At 41.7% G+C, this 16,901-nt stretch overlaps 3 protein-coding genes across 6 annotated transcripts; 2 read left to right on the top strand and 1 right to left on the bottom strand.

Annotated features, from left to right (window-relative positions):
• Positions 1-94: 94 nt before the first annotated feature.
• Positions 95-6,577, top strand: immp2l (inner mitochondrial membrane peptidase subunit 2). Its single transcript, XM_042109699.1, has 6 exons — positions 95-616; positions 3,641-3,778; positions 4,269-4,372; positions 4,514-4,579; positions 5,775-5,877; positions 6,008-6,577. The coding sequence occupies exons 2-6, from the start codon at positions 3,644-3,646 to the stop codon at positions 6,152-6,154; spliced, it is 555 nt and encodes a 184-aa protein (XP_041965633.1). The 5' UTR covers positions 95-616; positions 3,641-3,643; the 3' UTR covers positions 6,155-6,577.
• Positions 6,578-6,703: 126 nt separating this feature from the next.
• On the top strand, positions 6,704-8,919 carry tmem60 (transmembrane protein 60). Of its 4 annotated transcripts, none has more exons than XM_042109703.1 (3): positions 6,704-6,794; positions 6,882-6,936; positions 7,410-8,919. In XM_042109703.1, the coding sequence occupies exon 3, from the start codon at positions 7,462-7,464 to the stop codon at positions 7,858-7,860; it is 399 nt and encodes a 132-aa protein (XP_041965637.1). In that variant the 5' UTR covers positions 6,704-6,794; positions 6,882-6,936; positions 7,410-7,461; the 3' UTR covers positions 7,861-8,919. The 4 variants fall into 4 exon arrangements, with proteins under 4 accessions (XP_041965637.1, XP_041965639.1, XP_041965634.1 ...); XM_042109705.1 differs by having other exon boundaries at positions 6,882-6,950; XM_042109700.1 differs by having other exon boundaries at positions 6,745-6,936.
• fgl2b (fibrinogen-like 2b) lies at positions 8,661-16,872 on the bottom strand. Its single transcript, XM_042109694.1, has 2 exons — positions 10,602-16,872; positions 8,661-9,967 (listed from the first exon to the last, which is right to left on the bottom strand). Exons 1-2 carry the CDS (start codon positions 16,693-16,695, stop codon positions 9,273-9,275), a joined length of 6,789 nt encoding a protein of 2,262 aa, XP_041965628.1. The 5' UTR covers positions 16,696-16,872; the 3' UTR covers positions 8,661-9,272.
• Between the last annotated feature and the right edge of the window lie 29 nt (positions 16,873-16,901).

The raw sequence follows: 16,901 nt of genomic DNA, 5'->3' as shown, positions 1-16,901 counted from the left end.
GCACAACATAGCATTACAGAAGCTGATGTCCTCTAGGACCTGGAAATGCACTCGGTGCGAGACGGACCAGCGAATCTCTCGCTAGGTGAGTAGACTAGCAGATTAGCATTGACAGAAGTCGGAGTACTTGTCAAGTGAGCTTTTGACAATAGATATCACAGTCACGATGTATTGATGCGGGACTAAAGTGTTATCATGATGTGAATGCATTGATAGACAGAACCGCGACATCGACGTACCGCTAGCATAGACTACTGTGTAACGTTTGCCTGTTAGGATAATTAGCTTAGCCTGGAAAAGTAATCATTATTTTTACTCGAGATCACTGCTTAGATTAAACATCGAGTTTAACATTAGCGAACTAACGCTATTTAGTCAGAGTAACGTTTAGCAATCAAGTATCCACCTGCGCGCTTGCCATGAAAAAGTGAGAAACCGGTCAATCAATTCCATCAATGAATGGAGAAACGTGGGGGACGTAACGTTAACTGGCCAGGGAACCTATCGCTAACCACCCCCATAGTAACCTAGCAGGGTTAAAACCACTATGGTACCTTTGGCACAACTTATAAGAATCCAACTCAGACCCCCAATCCAAGGGGTCTGACTCCAACAGGTAGGCTACCTGAGAGCTATCCTATCAGCACCTTCCCACCTGTTTTTGAGTAGCTCCGGAGAATGTCTAATTAGACGGGCTCTGGTGGTAGCTCTCCAAAAGGTTCAAGGTTCAAAACCCCCCAATTCAGTCTACAAGGTTAGAGAAGGTTAAGAGTTAAAATGATTCTTAAAACGCATACCAAGCTAATTGTTTGGGTAGAGATCCGTTAGTGTATGTTAGTGTAATCATGTGATTACACTAACATACACTACTACAGGGCTGCCAACTTTTCAAAAAACCTTGGAGTGAGATTTGGTGGGGTGCGTGCAGAGGTAATTTGAAAGACAACCGATTATCCCGCCCCTCGGACTGAGCACTGCGAACGGTGAGTGCCCATTTTAATGTGGGTCTGGCTTGTCAGGGTAGCATTTTGGGGATGGCCAATACTAAATTCAATCAGATTCATAGCCTACATCCTGATGTGTTGATATTGAGGCAATGATTCTATGCAAAGGCTTGGGCTTCAGGGCCCCCTGACACCTTGGGCCCGGAAGGCCCGTACAGTAATCCATCCCTGGGACCAGGGTCCCAGAGTTAAACATTGGTATCAAAGGGATCTAGCCTACTACTAGGACTATGGGCGTCGGAGGCATTGTGAAGGTGGGTGGGACATTTCAGAGGTGGGGTATGGGGGTCCTCCCCCCAAAAAATGTTTTTGGACAAGATGCAATTTCCTGAATTCTGGTACATTTTAACAGGTTATTTAGATACTTCTATATAACAAAATAAAGCCAGCCTACGAAATTAAAAAAAAGTAAATCATGCGTAATTTAAAAATAACTCAATAGGCTACTTGGCTACGCAATAAGGTTTCCATTACAGCACCGCAGACGTTCAATGAACGCATGAAAGCTTAAAGGGGAGTTTTACATAGCCTAGCGTAAACCTATAGGGTATTATTTATTTGGCGTACCTATAAGGCTTTTTACCTTATCAAAAGTGAGGGGGAGGACTGATCTCTTCAACACTGATTTGGCGCTTGTCACTGTGTGTGTGACAGTGCTACATTTCACAGTTATAACATATGCTACATTTCACAGTTCAGAAATGTTCAAAAATGTGTTTACATTTCAGCACTCCATGAAATTATGCAGAAGTGGTCACCTGTGTTATTCAGCTAGTTTATTTAAGATAATATATTGGTCATTGTAATGGCCATAGCCTATAGCCTACATGCTATTACTTTTTCAGGATGTACCCATATCTGCATGATGTGAATGTTTGCATATGGCTTATGTCAGGCTTTATATCAATATTTGTGTCTCGTTATTTGATTTTCTTCATATTTTTGCATTAATGTCACTAGGAAGCATGCCAATATAAATATATTCATTTATTTGTAATGGGATTGGCTGGAACCTGACAATATAAGAACCATGATAGTGGGATAATCTATGGCTGAGCAATTTACAAAAATGTATGTAGGCCTACTGACAAATAGTTTACAAATATGTAGAAATGTGTTGCAATTTCAAACCCGGATTACTCAGGAACCACTTATTGCACAGATGCATGCTTTATATCCTTGTATTCGGTACGGTTTGCTGTTTATTGTGATATTGGGTTTGCCACGTGTTGTGTGAAGGGTTAGTGAAATATTAAACCGAGAGTAATGGGTGTGCACTGTGTGCAAAATGCAAATATGATTAGCCTAAATTGCACGTCGGTTCAATGTTAATTTTCTCGCGAACCATTTATCACAGCAACTTGGCGCTAATATCATTGGAAAGCTTAGATTCCGTTCACGTTCACCTGATGTCACCTGACGTTCACCTGATGTGTGATATCATATGTATAATAGGTTTAGTTTAGTTGAACCTCATCTGCCAGGTATTTGATCTACCAGGTTGACACTTCAGCGTGAAACATACTCAATAATACTCAAAGCATACCTGAAGCCGGGGAAATGCGGGGGGAATGCGCCTGGGACGGCTTCTGAAGTAGCATCGCAAATGAGAGAAAATGTAGAAAATTCCACAGACAGGGGGTGCTCTTGAACCCTCTAACCGTCTCTGAAAGCATAACCGTGGCTCAACAGGTAGATCTATAGATAGGCTAAACTCATTTTTCAGGCATCTGACCGACCGGGTTGACATTTCAGCGTGAGAAATCGGGGGTGTGGCGTGTGAGTGTGTGAAACTAATCAAATGTGTGTGTCTCACGGCCAATGCGTGAGAGTTGGCACCTATGAGTTACTAGCTCTTGGCCATGTTAACTTTGTCGAAGTAGCTCTTGGTAAAAATAATGTTGGAGAGCTCCCTCATATCTAACTGAGGTAGACGGCAACCTGATTTCCTCAAAAGTTGTGTTTCTCTAACAGTAGCTGTAACACTGTATCACAGTTGAGGCAGCACTTAAGAAAGGGTATGGGAGGTCATAGAAGCACGATGATGATGAACTCTAGTCATTAACATACTCATCAACATAATAACATAAACACTAACACAGGTTTAATCCATGGACAAATATTGGACTAGGCTACATGAAGAATAGAGATGACACTAATTTGGAGAGTATCCAACAAGATAAGTCTCAAAAGAGCATGTTGCACATTGCACAGGCGGTTTTGATCTCTTGTGTAGTGAGTTGGCACATTATGAATTGTAATTCATATGGAAAGGAAGATGTTATCCTCCAAATTCTGTGCTAGAAAATAATTTCTATCATATAGAAATAATAAGTATAAGTATATATACTCTTTTGATCCCGTGAGGGAAATTTAGTCTCTGCATTTATCTCAATCCGTGAATTAGTGAAACACACTCAGCACACAGTGAGGTGAAGCATACTGTACACTAATCCCGGCACAGAGCTGCCTGCAACAACAGCGCTCGGGGAGCAGTGAGGGGTTAAGTGCCTTGCCTATGGTTGGGGTTCGAACCTGCAACCCTTGGATTACAAGTCCGAAGTGCTAACCAGTAGGCCACAGCTGCCCCAGCTTAATATGCAGCTTCATTTTGTTCTTGTATCCCCTTTCCACAGGTGATGGCTCAGCAGACAAGATTTGGTCGGAAATATTTGAAGGCTTTTGTTAGTGGCTTCTTTGTGGCTGTACCTGTGACAGTCACTGTTCTTGATCGTCTTGCCTATGTAGCACGTGTGGATGGAGCGTCCATGCAGGTGAGAGGCTTTATTACTTAGGCCTAATACATGTATTAATATATGTCACTGCCTGTGTTTGTTGTCCAAATGCATTACCAATGTATTAGTGTATTTTAAGCCTCTGTGTCCCTCTTATGCCTACACTTGGCCCAGAGGACATATGGTGCAGCTGTTAAATTACTTAGAGCAAGATAGAAGGCTTGACGGTTGGGTGCAGTCAATGTTATTGGGAGCAACCAACATGACCAACACGTTGAAAGCAGCATAATAGTGACAGTGATAGACGGCAAATTTATTGACTTTTTTTGTTCAAAACTAAAATATTTGGGCATGTCTTTAGACATTGTGAAAGTTAAAAAGTATGTGAGGTTTCCAGTCTAATACAGTTTTGCTAGAAAATATTGTTTTGTGTTATGCCATAAATGAATGTTTTTTTTGTGTGTAAAATTTGCTCAAAATCAAATACATGGGCCATTTGCTATTAAAGTTCCATTTGTCATTTGTTCAGCCCTCCTTGAACCCAGAAGGAGGTCATTCATCTGATGTTGTACTTCTGAATCGTTGGAGTGTAAGAAATTACAGGGTGCAGCGTGGGGATGTTGTCTCTGTTGTGTAAGTAACTGATTTCTTTTCTTTTTTCAAATGCCTTTCATTTATAAGAATGGGATGCAGGCACATACCGAGGAGTCCAGAAATAATCTCTTGCTTATCTTTGTTTGGACAGCTACCCAACTTTTTGTCCTTTTTTGTCAGGTCTCCTAAAAACCCTCAGCAGAAAATCATCAAGAGGGTCATTGCCTTAGAGGGAGACTTCATTAAGTAAGTGTGACTGGTAGGCAATCTCGCATCAAATTAAAGGCATCCTTAGCCATTTTTTGCCTTAATATAACAGTTTTAAAGTCATTTTGATGCTAAACTTGGGGGCAGCCGTGGCCCACTGGTTAGCACTCTGGACTTGTAACCGGAGGGTTGCCGGTTCGAGCCCCGACCAGTGGGCTGCGGCTGAAGTGCCCTTGAGCAAGGCACCTAACCCCTCACTGCTCCCCGAGCGCCGCCATTGTAGCAGGCAGCTCACTGCGCCGGGATCAGTGTGTGCTTCACCTCACTGTGTGTTCACTGTGTGCTGTTTGTGTTTCACTAATTCACTGATTGGGTTAAATGCAGAGACCAAATTTCCCTCACGGGATCAAAAAAGTATATATACTTATACTTATACTTATACTTAAACTAACATGTAATAGGGAGAATGGCACACCTTCCCAGCCATATCTTACCCATGGAGAACCAGTCTTGCAACTTCGCTCTCCTCCAACCCGGAAAATCACATGTATCTTTACGGCAATGATGCAATATAATATCTGTATGGTGTATGGTAATGGTGTAATATTACCTTGTCAATCGACATGGCTCTTTAGAGAGTATCTTTGCCAATATGTAAACAAATCAGCATGTACCATGTCCAGGGGGAAGAATGCATTCGATACCTTTAACATAATGGGGTCATAACTTCTAACTCAAAATCAGTACACTGAAAATAAGTACTGAACATACATTCAGAGCAGTGCAACACTCCTAATTCCTCACAGTCATGTAGTTAGTCTAGTGCTAATGTAGAAATAACCAAGCACTTACGTATACTATGCTCCTCCTAAATTCTAATAGGTTGCTCGTCCCTTAACATTTGAGTGGGTGTATTGTATTGAGACATGTATATTGGGCAGACCTGCACAATAAAAAACATGTGTATGTGTGTAATTATCATAAGAGAAATGTGCTCCATTTTGAGAATTAAAAAAAAAAAACTTTGAGTTTAACAATAGCCCCTCTATAAGGGGCAGATCATTGCAAGCTTAGATGAGTAAAAAGCTAATCATAACATCAGAAACAGCGTTCTAAAACACATATTATAGTGTTCTGAAACACATAAATCAAAATCAACAAGTAAGTTCATCATTCATGACACTGTAATTTTCACATTGTGCCCCAAAATTTGATTCAAATTTGATTCCTCCAGAACTCTAGGATATAAAAATCGTTATGTAAGGGTTCCTGATGGACATCTATGGATAGAGGGAGATCATCATGGACACAGTTTTGACAGCAACAGTTTTGGACCAGTAAGTGTTTCCTTCCATAAATAATGTATATCAAGTCAGTTACAATACAAACACCCCTGCTCCACTGATGTTTCTCTCCCCATCATGGCTCAATGTTGATCAATAAAAAAAATAAAATAATTCATCACAGGTTTCCCGGGGGCTCCTTCATGGCAGGGCATCTCATATAATCTGGCCACCTAGTCGATGGCAGCGGATTGAACCCTTTGTTCCAACTGATCGCAAGCCTTTGCTGAACTGGAGCCAAAAATCCTCAGAGGATGAGGATGATGAATGAAAAAGATGTTACACAAACAAACTGGCACTGACAGACCTTGTGATAAACTGTGGAAGGGACATTTCATAAGACAGTAAAGTGGATATTCAAAAGTTCATCTTAAGTTAGCCTATACAGTATATTTTCTGTGGATACTTTGCTTTCCTACTAAGACCTATATTTAAACTGTTTTATTGTCTTCTTAAAACAAGTGTGACATGAAAGTCAAACCATGTAGAGTTGGCACTTGTTCAGAAGTCATCACTACCTGAACAATGTTTATGATGATGTCTTGCATTCAATTGCCTACTGTTTTTTTTTTTTTTTTTATCACACAGTGGGGTGACTGTTTCGTTGAGTGTTGCAAAGATTTCTATGCTTGACAATACTGTGGCCACAAAGTAAAACAATGTAGAATGAAGTCTTCCATGATGGGATCTACAATATGGTTGTGGTGATTATTTTTTTCTTAAATCATAATTTTGCCATTTGACATTGTGCTGGTCAAATGAGAATCTTTGAATTAAAATACAATCAAACTAAATTACAACCAGATACAACATTCAAATGGCAGCGACGACCGCTCGATATACGCCCACGATGACGCAGGAACATGGAACTTGGAACACTCAACTGGACTTAGCATAGCAAGCTAGCTGCAGTAAGTCTGGTGTACGCAGTATTACATGGCATTATATGTGAGCATTTGCTCGTTTTAATATCGCACAACAATACTTTCACCCACAAGATATCGAAGACAAGAAAGAACTCGCTGACTTCCGTGTAAGGTGACTCCAGCTGATGTGAGTAACGTTAGGTAACTAGCTGAATTCATTGTGAGCTAGCAGACGGCTAAACACGACGTTAGTGTGTGTTACATGATGGCTTGTTAAATGAATGAATCCTCGCAGATATTGATGTATTTACAATTATGTAACGTTGCTGGAAGGGTTCAGGCTCATTTCCTGAGAGCCTTGTGTTGTCAAGGCTACAGAATTTGAAAAGCTCTAACGTTAGCAAACAACACTTTACTAACTTCAGGCAACATCAATGTTTATGTTAGGCTAGTCTAGCAGCCATCGTCAGGTACAGTTAACACATATAATACTAATGTTATCTTCATCTGACTAATCTAGATACAGTTCACATATATGATAGATAGATCTGTGTAGCCTACTAGTTGTCTCTTTACAGTAATATTGTCTTTAAATGACCCTAAACATAGTGACCTTCTTTGACTCCATTGACTGTTTGATAACATAATGTTTCATTGCAGGCAGGCACATCTTGCCAACGTTCCCTGAAGTTGTCAGCAGCCTGACCCAAAAATGTCTCTAGCACAGAGGGTGTTCCTGACGTGGATATTTACACTGGCCTTCCTCATCATGCTGGTGCTGAAGCTCGATGAGAAAATCCACTGGAACTGGTTTCTCATATTTCTTCCTGTGTGGACATTTGACACTATTCTCCTCCTGATGATCATTGTTAAAATGGTGGGCCGCTGCAAGCCAGGTTTTGATCCACACAATGCTACCCAGGACCTGAAGAAGAGGATTTGGTACCTGGTGGCCATGCTTCTAAAATTGGCCTTTTGTCTGACACTTTGTGCCAGACTTGAGAATCTAACAAACATATTCTTGAGTTTTGTACTCGTCCCTCTCTGGGCACTCATGATTGGGGCCATGGTGGAACTTGGCTACAATGTATTTCATTTCAGAAGAGACTGAAAACTTGTTTTTTAGCTACAGTAAGTGAAATCACAGCTGAAATCACAGGTTTTCTGCTGTTGACTTGAACTGTCTATGTTCAAACATTACATTTCATCCTCTCAGCAGCATAGTAGGCCTTTTTGACCAAAGAGACCAAAAGTGATGAAAAAGAGACATGGCTTGGCATGATTCATTAGGGATTGTACGTAGTGAGCAGACTCAACATTTTGGATTCAGTCTGAAACGGTATGTGCGTGCTGTAGGGCAGCGTATGTTTTAACATACACAAAGGATGCACACACGTACGCACACACACACACACATGCTTTATGCTGCACATGTGCGGATCTGCCCATGTCTTCCAGCTCCTGTCATGGCTGCACTGCTGTGTCATATGCTGCGGTGGCTGGATGCATTGTCTTGATTTCTATTCACTGCAGTGGGAGTGTGACTTGAGGGAAGGCTGTAAACCACTGCTTGACACTGGTCTTATAATTTTTTAAATTATGTTGACTCCTAAAACTTTGACATGCAGTAATGCTTCGATGTGTCCCACTGCTGTGTGTTTTATGCATTTAAGACTGGCATTTGGTTTACATTTACTGAAGTAAAGATATTTAATAATGTCTTGTAGACATCTGGGAGACTGGTTGATCTTAAACTATAGCCTTATTTATGAAATGTATGTTTCGTGCATTGTAACCTAAATAAAATGTGTCGTTACCACAGAATGTTTGCTATACCTTGTCTCCACCAGTAGGTTGTACTCTTGCCCTGTGTGCAATTGTGCAACGCAGAAAAAAAGACAAGTCTGTAAGTTTTGTAATTTAACCCATGTGAGCACCAAAAACATTTTTATTGTTTCTGATTTTCAACTAATGTGCATCAACCAGAATTGTTTACAGTTCTGCTGGTTTAGGCTGCTTCACTGATCGCTGTCAGACATTTATTTACATTTAAACAAATTTTATATTCCCTCTACAAAAGAACAAACACTTAATTAAATCACCTTGAAACACACCTGTAATGTCAGAAAACCTTGATCACTGTAGAACTTATAATAAATCCTAAAGATCACCAAATTGTTGTTTTTATGTTATTTAGCTTAGACATGGTTATTTTGCAAGTGGATATACAACCAAAGAGGGGTTTTGCCATGAGCCGCGTGGAAGAACAAAATTACTATGCAGACCTTACATAATGTAAAAAAATGTAATGCAAAATAGTTGCTCATTGATCTGTCATTGTTAGTCATACGTACCTTAAATAAATGCAGCACTAACAATCAAATTAGTTATTGAGACATGCCAGTAATCATAGAGGTTTGTCACAAGCTGTAAATATATTGTCAGTGTTATGTAGCAGTTCTACATCTTTCACATCCCATATTCTCCTTATATTATTATCTGATTTATCAGAATTCTGTATACTTATGGATTGTAGCTACTGGGTCTTATCATCATCGTTACAGTTTTAAATGCGTGTCTGTAATTAGTTGGATAATACTCTGTGGAGATGTTGGGCCATGTTCCCCAATATATACCATTACGAACCCCCTTATATCGTGTTTGGTAGTATTTACCATTTAAATTTGCTGACATACAAGAGTCAAACCACCAACCAGAGCCATAGTAGGCCCCACAGTTTCCAGATGGGTATTGGTCATTGTCTCTATCGGGAGTGGTGAAGAACTTCTGGTTATGGTTAAATATCTGACTGAAGTTTAGAGCATCCCCTGCTGTACCAGAGTAGTGTCCCACAGTCAGGCGATAGCGCTCAAGTTCACTAGCCACTGAAAAACGGTCATAAGTTGCATGTGCTTTAAGACCTTCAATGTCTTCCAGCTGAATACGTAGGGCCATCTCTTTACCTTTAGTAAGCAGGTGAATCAGGTCATTCCCTAGCCAAAATTCACCATCCAATTGTCCAAAGCCCCTTTTGTATTCATTCCAGGATCGATTGAAACTGATACTCCCATCATAGCGTCGCTGAAGTAAAGTCCAGCCCCCACCATAAGACTCCATCTCACAGAGCACAGGGAAGGAATTGTTTTTCAGGTCAGGTCTCACAATGAAAATACCATTTTTCCTTGGTTCCCGTGCAGTGTAATCAGAGCAATCTTGAGCTGGTGAGATATTCACAGAATTATCAAACCAACATATTTTAAATTATTCTGTAAAGTAAACATTTTTAACATGCAAATGTAGATAAATTGTTAAACAATTCACATCAAACAATTCAAATCACTTCAAGAACTCTCTTCTTCCAATACAACTGAGACATGAAAGGGTTAAGAGGGTAGTGTGAAACTAATTTAAAACTGCCTGACTAACAGCCTCCTCCACCCTTCCTGAAAATTTTTGAAACCATAACATCTGTTACTCAGATGACAACAGAGATTCATATCCCCTGTCCTCATCACTATTGATCATTGTTTTGAAAATAGTTTGGCACACTCCAAGGTTGAGGCAAAGGATAAGTGAGCACAGCTTTAAACACTGCCTGCACCGTCTGTGTCACACTCATTCCCCATCCATAATAGTTTGTCTTTTGTCCCTGTGTATCCCCATGTGTGTCACAAATTTGTTTTGTGGGACAAGAGATTATCTTGCTAATAAAAGCCTACTGTGTCAGTAACTGTCACAAGAGTTATCAAGTTAATAATTCCAACTGTTTTCTTGTCTGTAATGAAGCTTTCATGTCAGATTAAAGCATGAAGAATATTTGTTGCAAAAGGAGACTATGGAAATGTTCCTTACCTGGTTTAGCAGTTCCATTGTTGCTTTCAGGCTGTGATGATATCTGGTAGTTCTCCTGTATCCCCTCCACGGTGAGAGATTTGGACCCCCTCACCTCATCTGTGTACTTGGTCACTTCTACATATTTAGGTGGCCTCAGGTCCGTCATTTGACTGTTGTTATTACTGCCTGGTATTATGTGTGATTCTCCTCCTGTTGTTACCTTGTCAAGAGGGACTGGGTCCTGTTTCCTCCTCCTACCATTAATGACAACAGCAGACTCTTGTTTCATGATGTTTGGTTGCCTCTCTTTGGTTTGGTTTTTATTCAGGTTGAATGGAATTAGCTTCTTCAGTCTACTGATATTAGCTTTTTGTCTCATAGATGTGTTTGACTCATTTGTCCCTCTTTCTTCATCTGTTCTGTTCTCTGAGAGACGATACGACTGTTTCCCTAAACTCTTGCTTCTCAAATCATCTGAGTTGGAGTCTTTTGCCTTGACCACTCTGACATTGTCAGCAGTTCCTTCCAGAGAGAGGTGTGTTGTCAGGTTCCTCTCAGTGTTCTGGTTATTTCCTTCTGAAAGATGTTCTGATAATTCATCCATTTGGTGAGGTTTTAGTTCTTCCTTTACCCTATTACTGTTGTCACTTTGTCCTATAGTCTGTAATGGGTTCATCCCATGAGTATTTTTGCTTTTAGCTCCCCATGACTGTTCATGGCTCATAAGATGACTGTCATGTTTGCCCCTGTCAACAGAAGGCACACTCGACTGCCTCCCCCCACCAGTGCCAGAGAGTGGGTTTGGTTTCTCATCTATGTTGCTGCCCTCAGCCTTTTTTCCTGAAGGGTTTTGTAGCTTGTTTTGCCATTTGTTATTGTTAATATTATCTTCTCCATGTGGAATTGGCTGTGTCATACCATCAGCATTTTGGGTTATCTGGACAGCTACTGGGTTCAACTCTGTTACCTTAATACTAGTTTTTTCATTGTCTGTGGAAACAGGATCCATCTGCTTTTCTCCACTGGTGGACTTAATCGTTGGAGCAACTTTCCTCGTCCTATTTCCGATGCCCACAGATTTGTCCACAGTCTGTAAATTGCTTGTTTTCATTATATTGGTTTTGTTAATGTTGTCTTCTGAGGATGTGTTTGTCTTCTCCTCTGTGTCTGTACTAAGGAGCGGTTTTATCCATGCATTGGTGCTGTTTACAGGTCTGTCCTGAGTGATGGGTCTCTTGGTTCTCCATGGCTGTTCACGGCCCATAAGATGACTGTCCTTTTTGTCCTTGTCAACAGAAGTTGACTGCTTCTCTCCACCAGAGCCAATGAGTGGGTTTGATGCTTTGTCTCTGTTGCCACTCTCTGGCCTGTCACCTGAAGGGTGTTGTGGCTTGTTTTGCCCTTCAGTATTGACTGTATTATCTCCTGTGTGCAAGATTGGTTGTTTTATACCACCAGCCTTTTGGGCTATCTGGACAGCTGCAGGGTTCAACCCTGTTACCTTAATACCAGTTCTTTCATTATCTGCTGAAGCAGGATTGATCTGCTTTTCTTCTGTGGTGGCCACAGATCTGTCCACAGTTTGTAGATTGCTTGTTTTCATCATATTGGTTTTGTTAATGTTGTCTTCTGAGGATGTGTTTGTCTTCTCCTCTGTGTCTGTACTAAGGAGTGGTTTTATCCATGTCTTGGTGTTGTTTACAGGTCTGTTCTGAGTGATGGGTCTCTTGGTTCTCCATGGCTGTTCACGGCTCTCAAGATTAATGTCCGTTTTGCCCTTGTCAACAGGAGAAGTTGACTGCTTCCCTCCACCAGTGCCAGTGAGTGGGTTTGATGCTTTGTCTCTGTTGCCGCCCACTAGCCTGTTACCTGAAGGGTGTTGTGGCTTGTTTTGACCTTTGTTATTGTTAATGTTGTCTTCTGTGTGCGGGATTGACTGTGTCATACCATCAACCTTTTGGACTATCTGGACAGTTACTGGGTTCAACTCTGTTACCTGAAAACCAGTTTTTTCATTTTCTGCTGAAACAGGATTCATCTGCTTTTCTCCACTGGTGGCCTTTACCTCAGACACTGGTTCTCTCGTCCTATTTCCAATGTCCACCGATTTGTTCACAGATTGAAAATGGCTTGTTTTCATCATATTGGTTTTGTTAATGTTGCCCTTGTCAACAGGAGAAGTTGACTGCTTCCCTTCACCACTGCTAGTGACTGCAGTGAGTGGGTTTGATGCTTTGTCACTTTTGCTGCCCTCAGGCCTGTTACCTGAAGGAGGTTGTTTTTGCCCTTTGTTATTGTCAATATTATCTCCTGTGTGCAAGATTGGCTGTTTTATACCACCAGCCTTTTGGGGTATCTGCATAGCTGCAGGGTTCAACCCTGTTACCTTAATACCAGTTCTTTCATTATCTGCTGAAGCAGGATTGATCTGCTTTTCTTCTGTGGTGGCCACAGATTTGTCCACAGTTTGTAGATTGCTTGTTTTCATCATATTGGTTTTGTTAATGTTGTCTTCTGAGGATGTGTTTGTCTTCTCTTCTGTGTCTGTACTAAGGAATGGTTTTATCCATGCCTTGGTGTTGTTTACAGGTCTGTCCTGAGTGATGGGTCTCTTGGTTCTCCATGGCTGTTCACGGCCCGTAAGATGACTGTCCTTAATGCCCTTGTCAACAGGAGAAGTTGACTGCTTCTCTCCACCAGTGCCAATGAGTGGGTTTGATGCTTTGTCTCTGTTGCCACTTTCTGGCCTGTTACCTGAAGGGTGTTGTGGTTTGTTTTGACCTTCAGTAGTGTCCGTATTATCTCCTGTGTGAGGGATTCGTTGTTTTATACCACCAGCCTTTTGTGTTATCTGGACAGCTGCAGGGTTCAACCCTGTTACCTTAATACCAGTTCTTTCATTATCTGCTGAAACAGGATTGATCTGCTTTTCTTCTGTGGTGGCCACAGATTTGTCCACAGTTTGTAAATTGCTTGTTTTCATCATATTGGTTTTGTTAATGTTGTCTTCTGAGGATGTGTTTGTCTTCTCTTCTGTGTCTGTACTAAGGAATGGTTTTATCCATGCCTTGGTGTTGTTTACAGGTCTTTCCTGAGTGATGGGTCTCTTGGTTCTCCATGGCTGTTCACGGCCCGTAAGATGACTGTCCTTAATGCCCTTGTCAACAGAAGTTGACTGCTTCTCTCCACCAGTGCCAGTGAGTGGGTTTGATGCTTTGTCTCTGTTGCCACTTTCTGGCCTGTTACCTGAAGGGTGTTGTGGTTTGTTTTGACCTTCAGTAGTGTCCGTATTATCTCCTGTGTGAGGGATTCGTTGTTTTATACCACCAGCCTTTTGGGGTATCTGGACAGCTGCAGGGTTCAACCCTGTTACCTTAATACCAGTTCTTTCATTATCTGCTGAAACAGGATTGATCTGCTTTTCTTCTGTGGTGGCCACAGATTTGTCCACAGTTTGTAAATTGCTTGTTTTCATCATATTGGTTTTGTTAGTGTTGTCATCTGAGGATGTGTTTGAATTCTTCTTTGTGTCTGTACTAAGGAGCGGTTTTTTCCATGCCTTGGTGTTGTTTACAGGTCTTTTCTGAGTGATGGGTCTCTTGGTTCTCCATGGCTGTTCACGGCCCGTAAGATGACTGTCCTTTTTGCCCTTGTCAACAGGAGAAGTTGACTGCTTCCCTCCGCTAGTGCCAGTAAGTGGGTTTGATGCTTTGTCTCTGTTGCCACTCTCTGGCCTGTTACCTGAAGGATGTTGTGGCTTGTTTTGCCCTTTGCCGTTTTCCATATTATCTTCCGTGTGAGGGATTGGCTGTTTTACACCATCAGCCTTTTGAGTTATCTGGACACCTACTGGGTTTAACTCTTTGATCTTCATACCAGTTCTTTTATTGTCTGCCGAAACAGGATTTATCCGCTTTTCTCCTCTGGTGACTCCAACAGGTCTGTCCTGAGTAAATGGTCTTGGCGTATTTGTTTTGTTATGATTGATTGTTTTGTTATTGATTAATTGTTTTTGGTTGTTATGAAATGTTTGGTTATGAGGTTTTAATGTTCTCTTTAAAGTGTCTACAGGATCCGTCTGTGTTATATCATCAGAGATGATTTCAATTTTATCAGTGTCTTGATTTATCTCTCCAGACAAGACGCTACTCATCTCGCTGCCTACATTACTTTGATTTATCTTCTTTCCAGAAGTATTATATTTCATGTGTTTCAAGATCGCTGTGTTCAATGAAGGTGATCTTGTGATGTTTTCATTTCTGTCCAAAACTGATTTATTCTCCTTGTCGGATGACTTGATGTGTCCCAGAATTAATGGTTTTTGGTCAAGGTTCAATGCTGTGTTAAGCGTCTCTGTAATCTGCTTCTCATTGTCTTCAACATGAGTATTGTCAAACCCTCTTTCCTCACCCACATTATCACTTTTAATTATAGGGGCTAGAGTGGATTTTAACCTTCTGTTGCTGTCAGTACTTTTAATAGACACTGAACCTGACACTTTTGACATGCTTACGTTTGAAATAGTTAATCGGCTTGAATTTAGATCAACTTTCTTTTCAAGAGGTGAGTTCAGATTTTTTAACTCAGTGTCTCCCTTTACTACCCTTTCTGAAGGAGGTAGACTTTCATCCCTGCTATTTGGATTCAGGCTGTCTTTACCTCTGTCTTTGTCAGCTGGGTTTGCACTCTTCCCCACATCTGTGTGTGTGCTTGGTGAAGGGTTAGTGTTTTTGCTGTTTTTTTTATTGGCTATAGTGTCTGGGCTTGTATGCCCTCTTTCACTGTATTTTGAAGATGATTCATTTGGTGTTATTTGGCCGCTTGTATTTCTAATGCTGTCACCAGTCAATGTATTCAAACTCTTTTCTTTATTGGTATTTCCTGAAAGATGCGTAATTGATGGAGTGGATATTTTCATACTAGAGTCCATTTTTATTTGTTGTTTCAGGTTCAAATCCTTGACTTCATCCTTCCCATCATCTTCATCTAATGTCAGTGGACTCATAATTTCTGTGTCATTCCTGTTTGTTCTCCCCATAGTGAGTTCTTCCAATTTCTGCTCGCTGGAGTCATTCAAAGTCAGTAAGGTAATCAGGTCCTCCTCTGAACTATCAGTGCCAGTGTTATCTAGACTGACAGGGACTTTGTGCTCATTCACATCACTTGTTTCCCTATTCTGTTCAATGAGTGGGCTTGAGGTAATTCTTTCACTGCCACTGTCCACCAGACTGTTTATGATGAGCACAGTACCCTCCATCTCAGTGTTAGTCTTTATGAGAACAGCATCAGTCACTTTAGGTATGTGTTTTAACTCTTTCCTCTCCTTGCTGGCAGTGATCACTGGCCTAGTGACTGTGAATGGGTTTAATTCCTCTGGGAATCCACTTTGATCTGTAGGAAGAGGTGCTGGCTTTGTTACCGCACCAGTATCCAAATACGGAGGGGTCAGTTCACTTACCTTGATCACTTTCAGCCCTCCTCTTACAATGGAAGGGTTCCATGCAGTAATGTTTTTCACCTTAGTGAGTGGCTTTGCCTGCCTCGGTCCAGTTTTATTTCCCACACTTGCGTCCTTGACAGGTGGTGTCTTCACTCTGCTCTCCTCTACCCTCCTTAAAGTGGTTGTGGGTCTTAATTCCATATCTCTGCTGATGCTGTCCATCTTTTTATCCGTGTCCAATCCGTCCCTGCGAGGCTGAAGAGTGCTTGTTTTCCTTTGAGTATCCCCAGCTTCTTGTGTGCATTCCCTTGTGTCCATGGAGTGGGCAGGAGTGTCTTTGTCCTCCTCTCTCGCAGTGTGTGCTGGCTGGTGGTGCTGCTGCTCTCCCCTCTCTGATGAGCTCCCAAGGCAGCACCTCCTCAGCTGCCTGACCGTCTCCTTCAGGCGCAGCAGCTCCCGGGTCATCCGTTCCAGATCCCTGAACTCTCTGGGCAGCTGTATGGACAAGGGTGGCAAGACGATTTGGTACGGACAAGCGTCCTCGTCCCCCTCGCATTGCCCTGCAGGCTGTATCCTCGCCCACAAGGAATCCTCATCTGTCGCCTCGCCGCACTTCTCACTCCTGACGAGCGCTAGGAAGCCCCACCACAGACAGAGCACCACCAGTCTCATGGTGCCGGAGAGGTTATGCCGTGAGGTGAGCTCGGCCAGTGTTTGTGAGGGAGGGAGACTCACAGGGAGGATAAGGGGAGAGGGAGAAGGCAGAGACTGGAGGACAACCTCCTGTCTAGCTGCTGGGAGTCCATCTGAGATGCACGTGGGCTGGTTTTTATTACAACCAGAAAGAGATATGGCCTAGATCTAAAGAATGTGATGCT

Source organism: Alosa sapidissima, chromosome 11, assembly GCF_018492685.1.
Source record: "Alosa sapidissima isolate fAloSap1 chromosome 11, fAloSap1.pri, whole genome shotgun sequence".
Lineage (NCBI taxonomy): Eukaryota > Metazoa > Chordata > Actinopteri > Clupeiformes > Clupeidae > Alosa > Alosa sapidissima.
This window is presented reverse-complemented; position numbering and strand designations above follow the sequence as displayed.

Coding starts and splice junctions, on each gene's coding strand:
- immp2l (XM_042109699.1), top strand. CDS start 3,644: ATGGCTCAGCAGACAAGATTTGGTCGGAAATATTTGAAGGCTTTTGTT. Junction 3,779..4,268: donor TGGATGGAGCGTCCATGCAG/GTGAGAGGCTTT, acceptor TCATTTGTTCAG/CCCTCCTTGAACCCAGAAGG. Junction 4,580..5,774: donor TTAGAGGGAGACTTCATTAA/GTAAGTGTGACT, acceptor TGATTCCTCCAG/AACTCTAGGATATAAAAATC.
- tmem60 (XM_042109703.1), top strand. CDS start 7,462: ATGTCTCTAGCACAGAGGGTGTTCCTGACGTGGATATTTACACTGGCC.
- fgl2b (XM_042109694.1), bottom strand. CDS start 16,695: ATGAGACTGGTGGTGCTCTGTCTGTGGTGGGGCTTCCTAGCGCTCGTC. Junction 9,968..10,601: donor CAATGGAACTGCTAAACCAG/GTAAGGAACATT, acceptor ATATCTCACCAG/CTCAAGATTGCTCTGATTAC.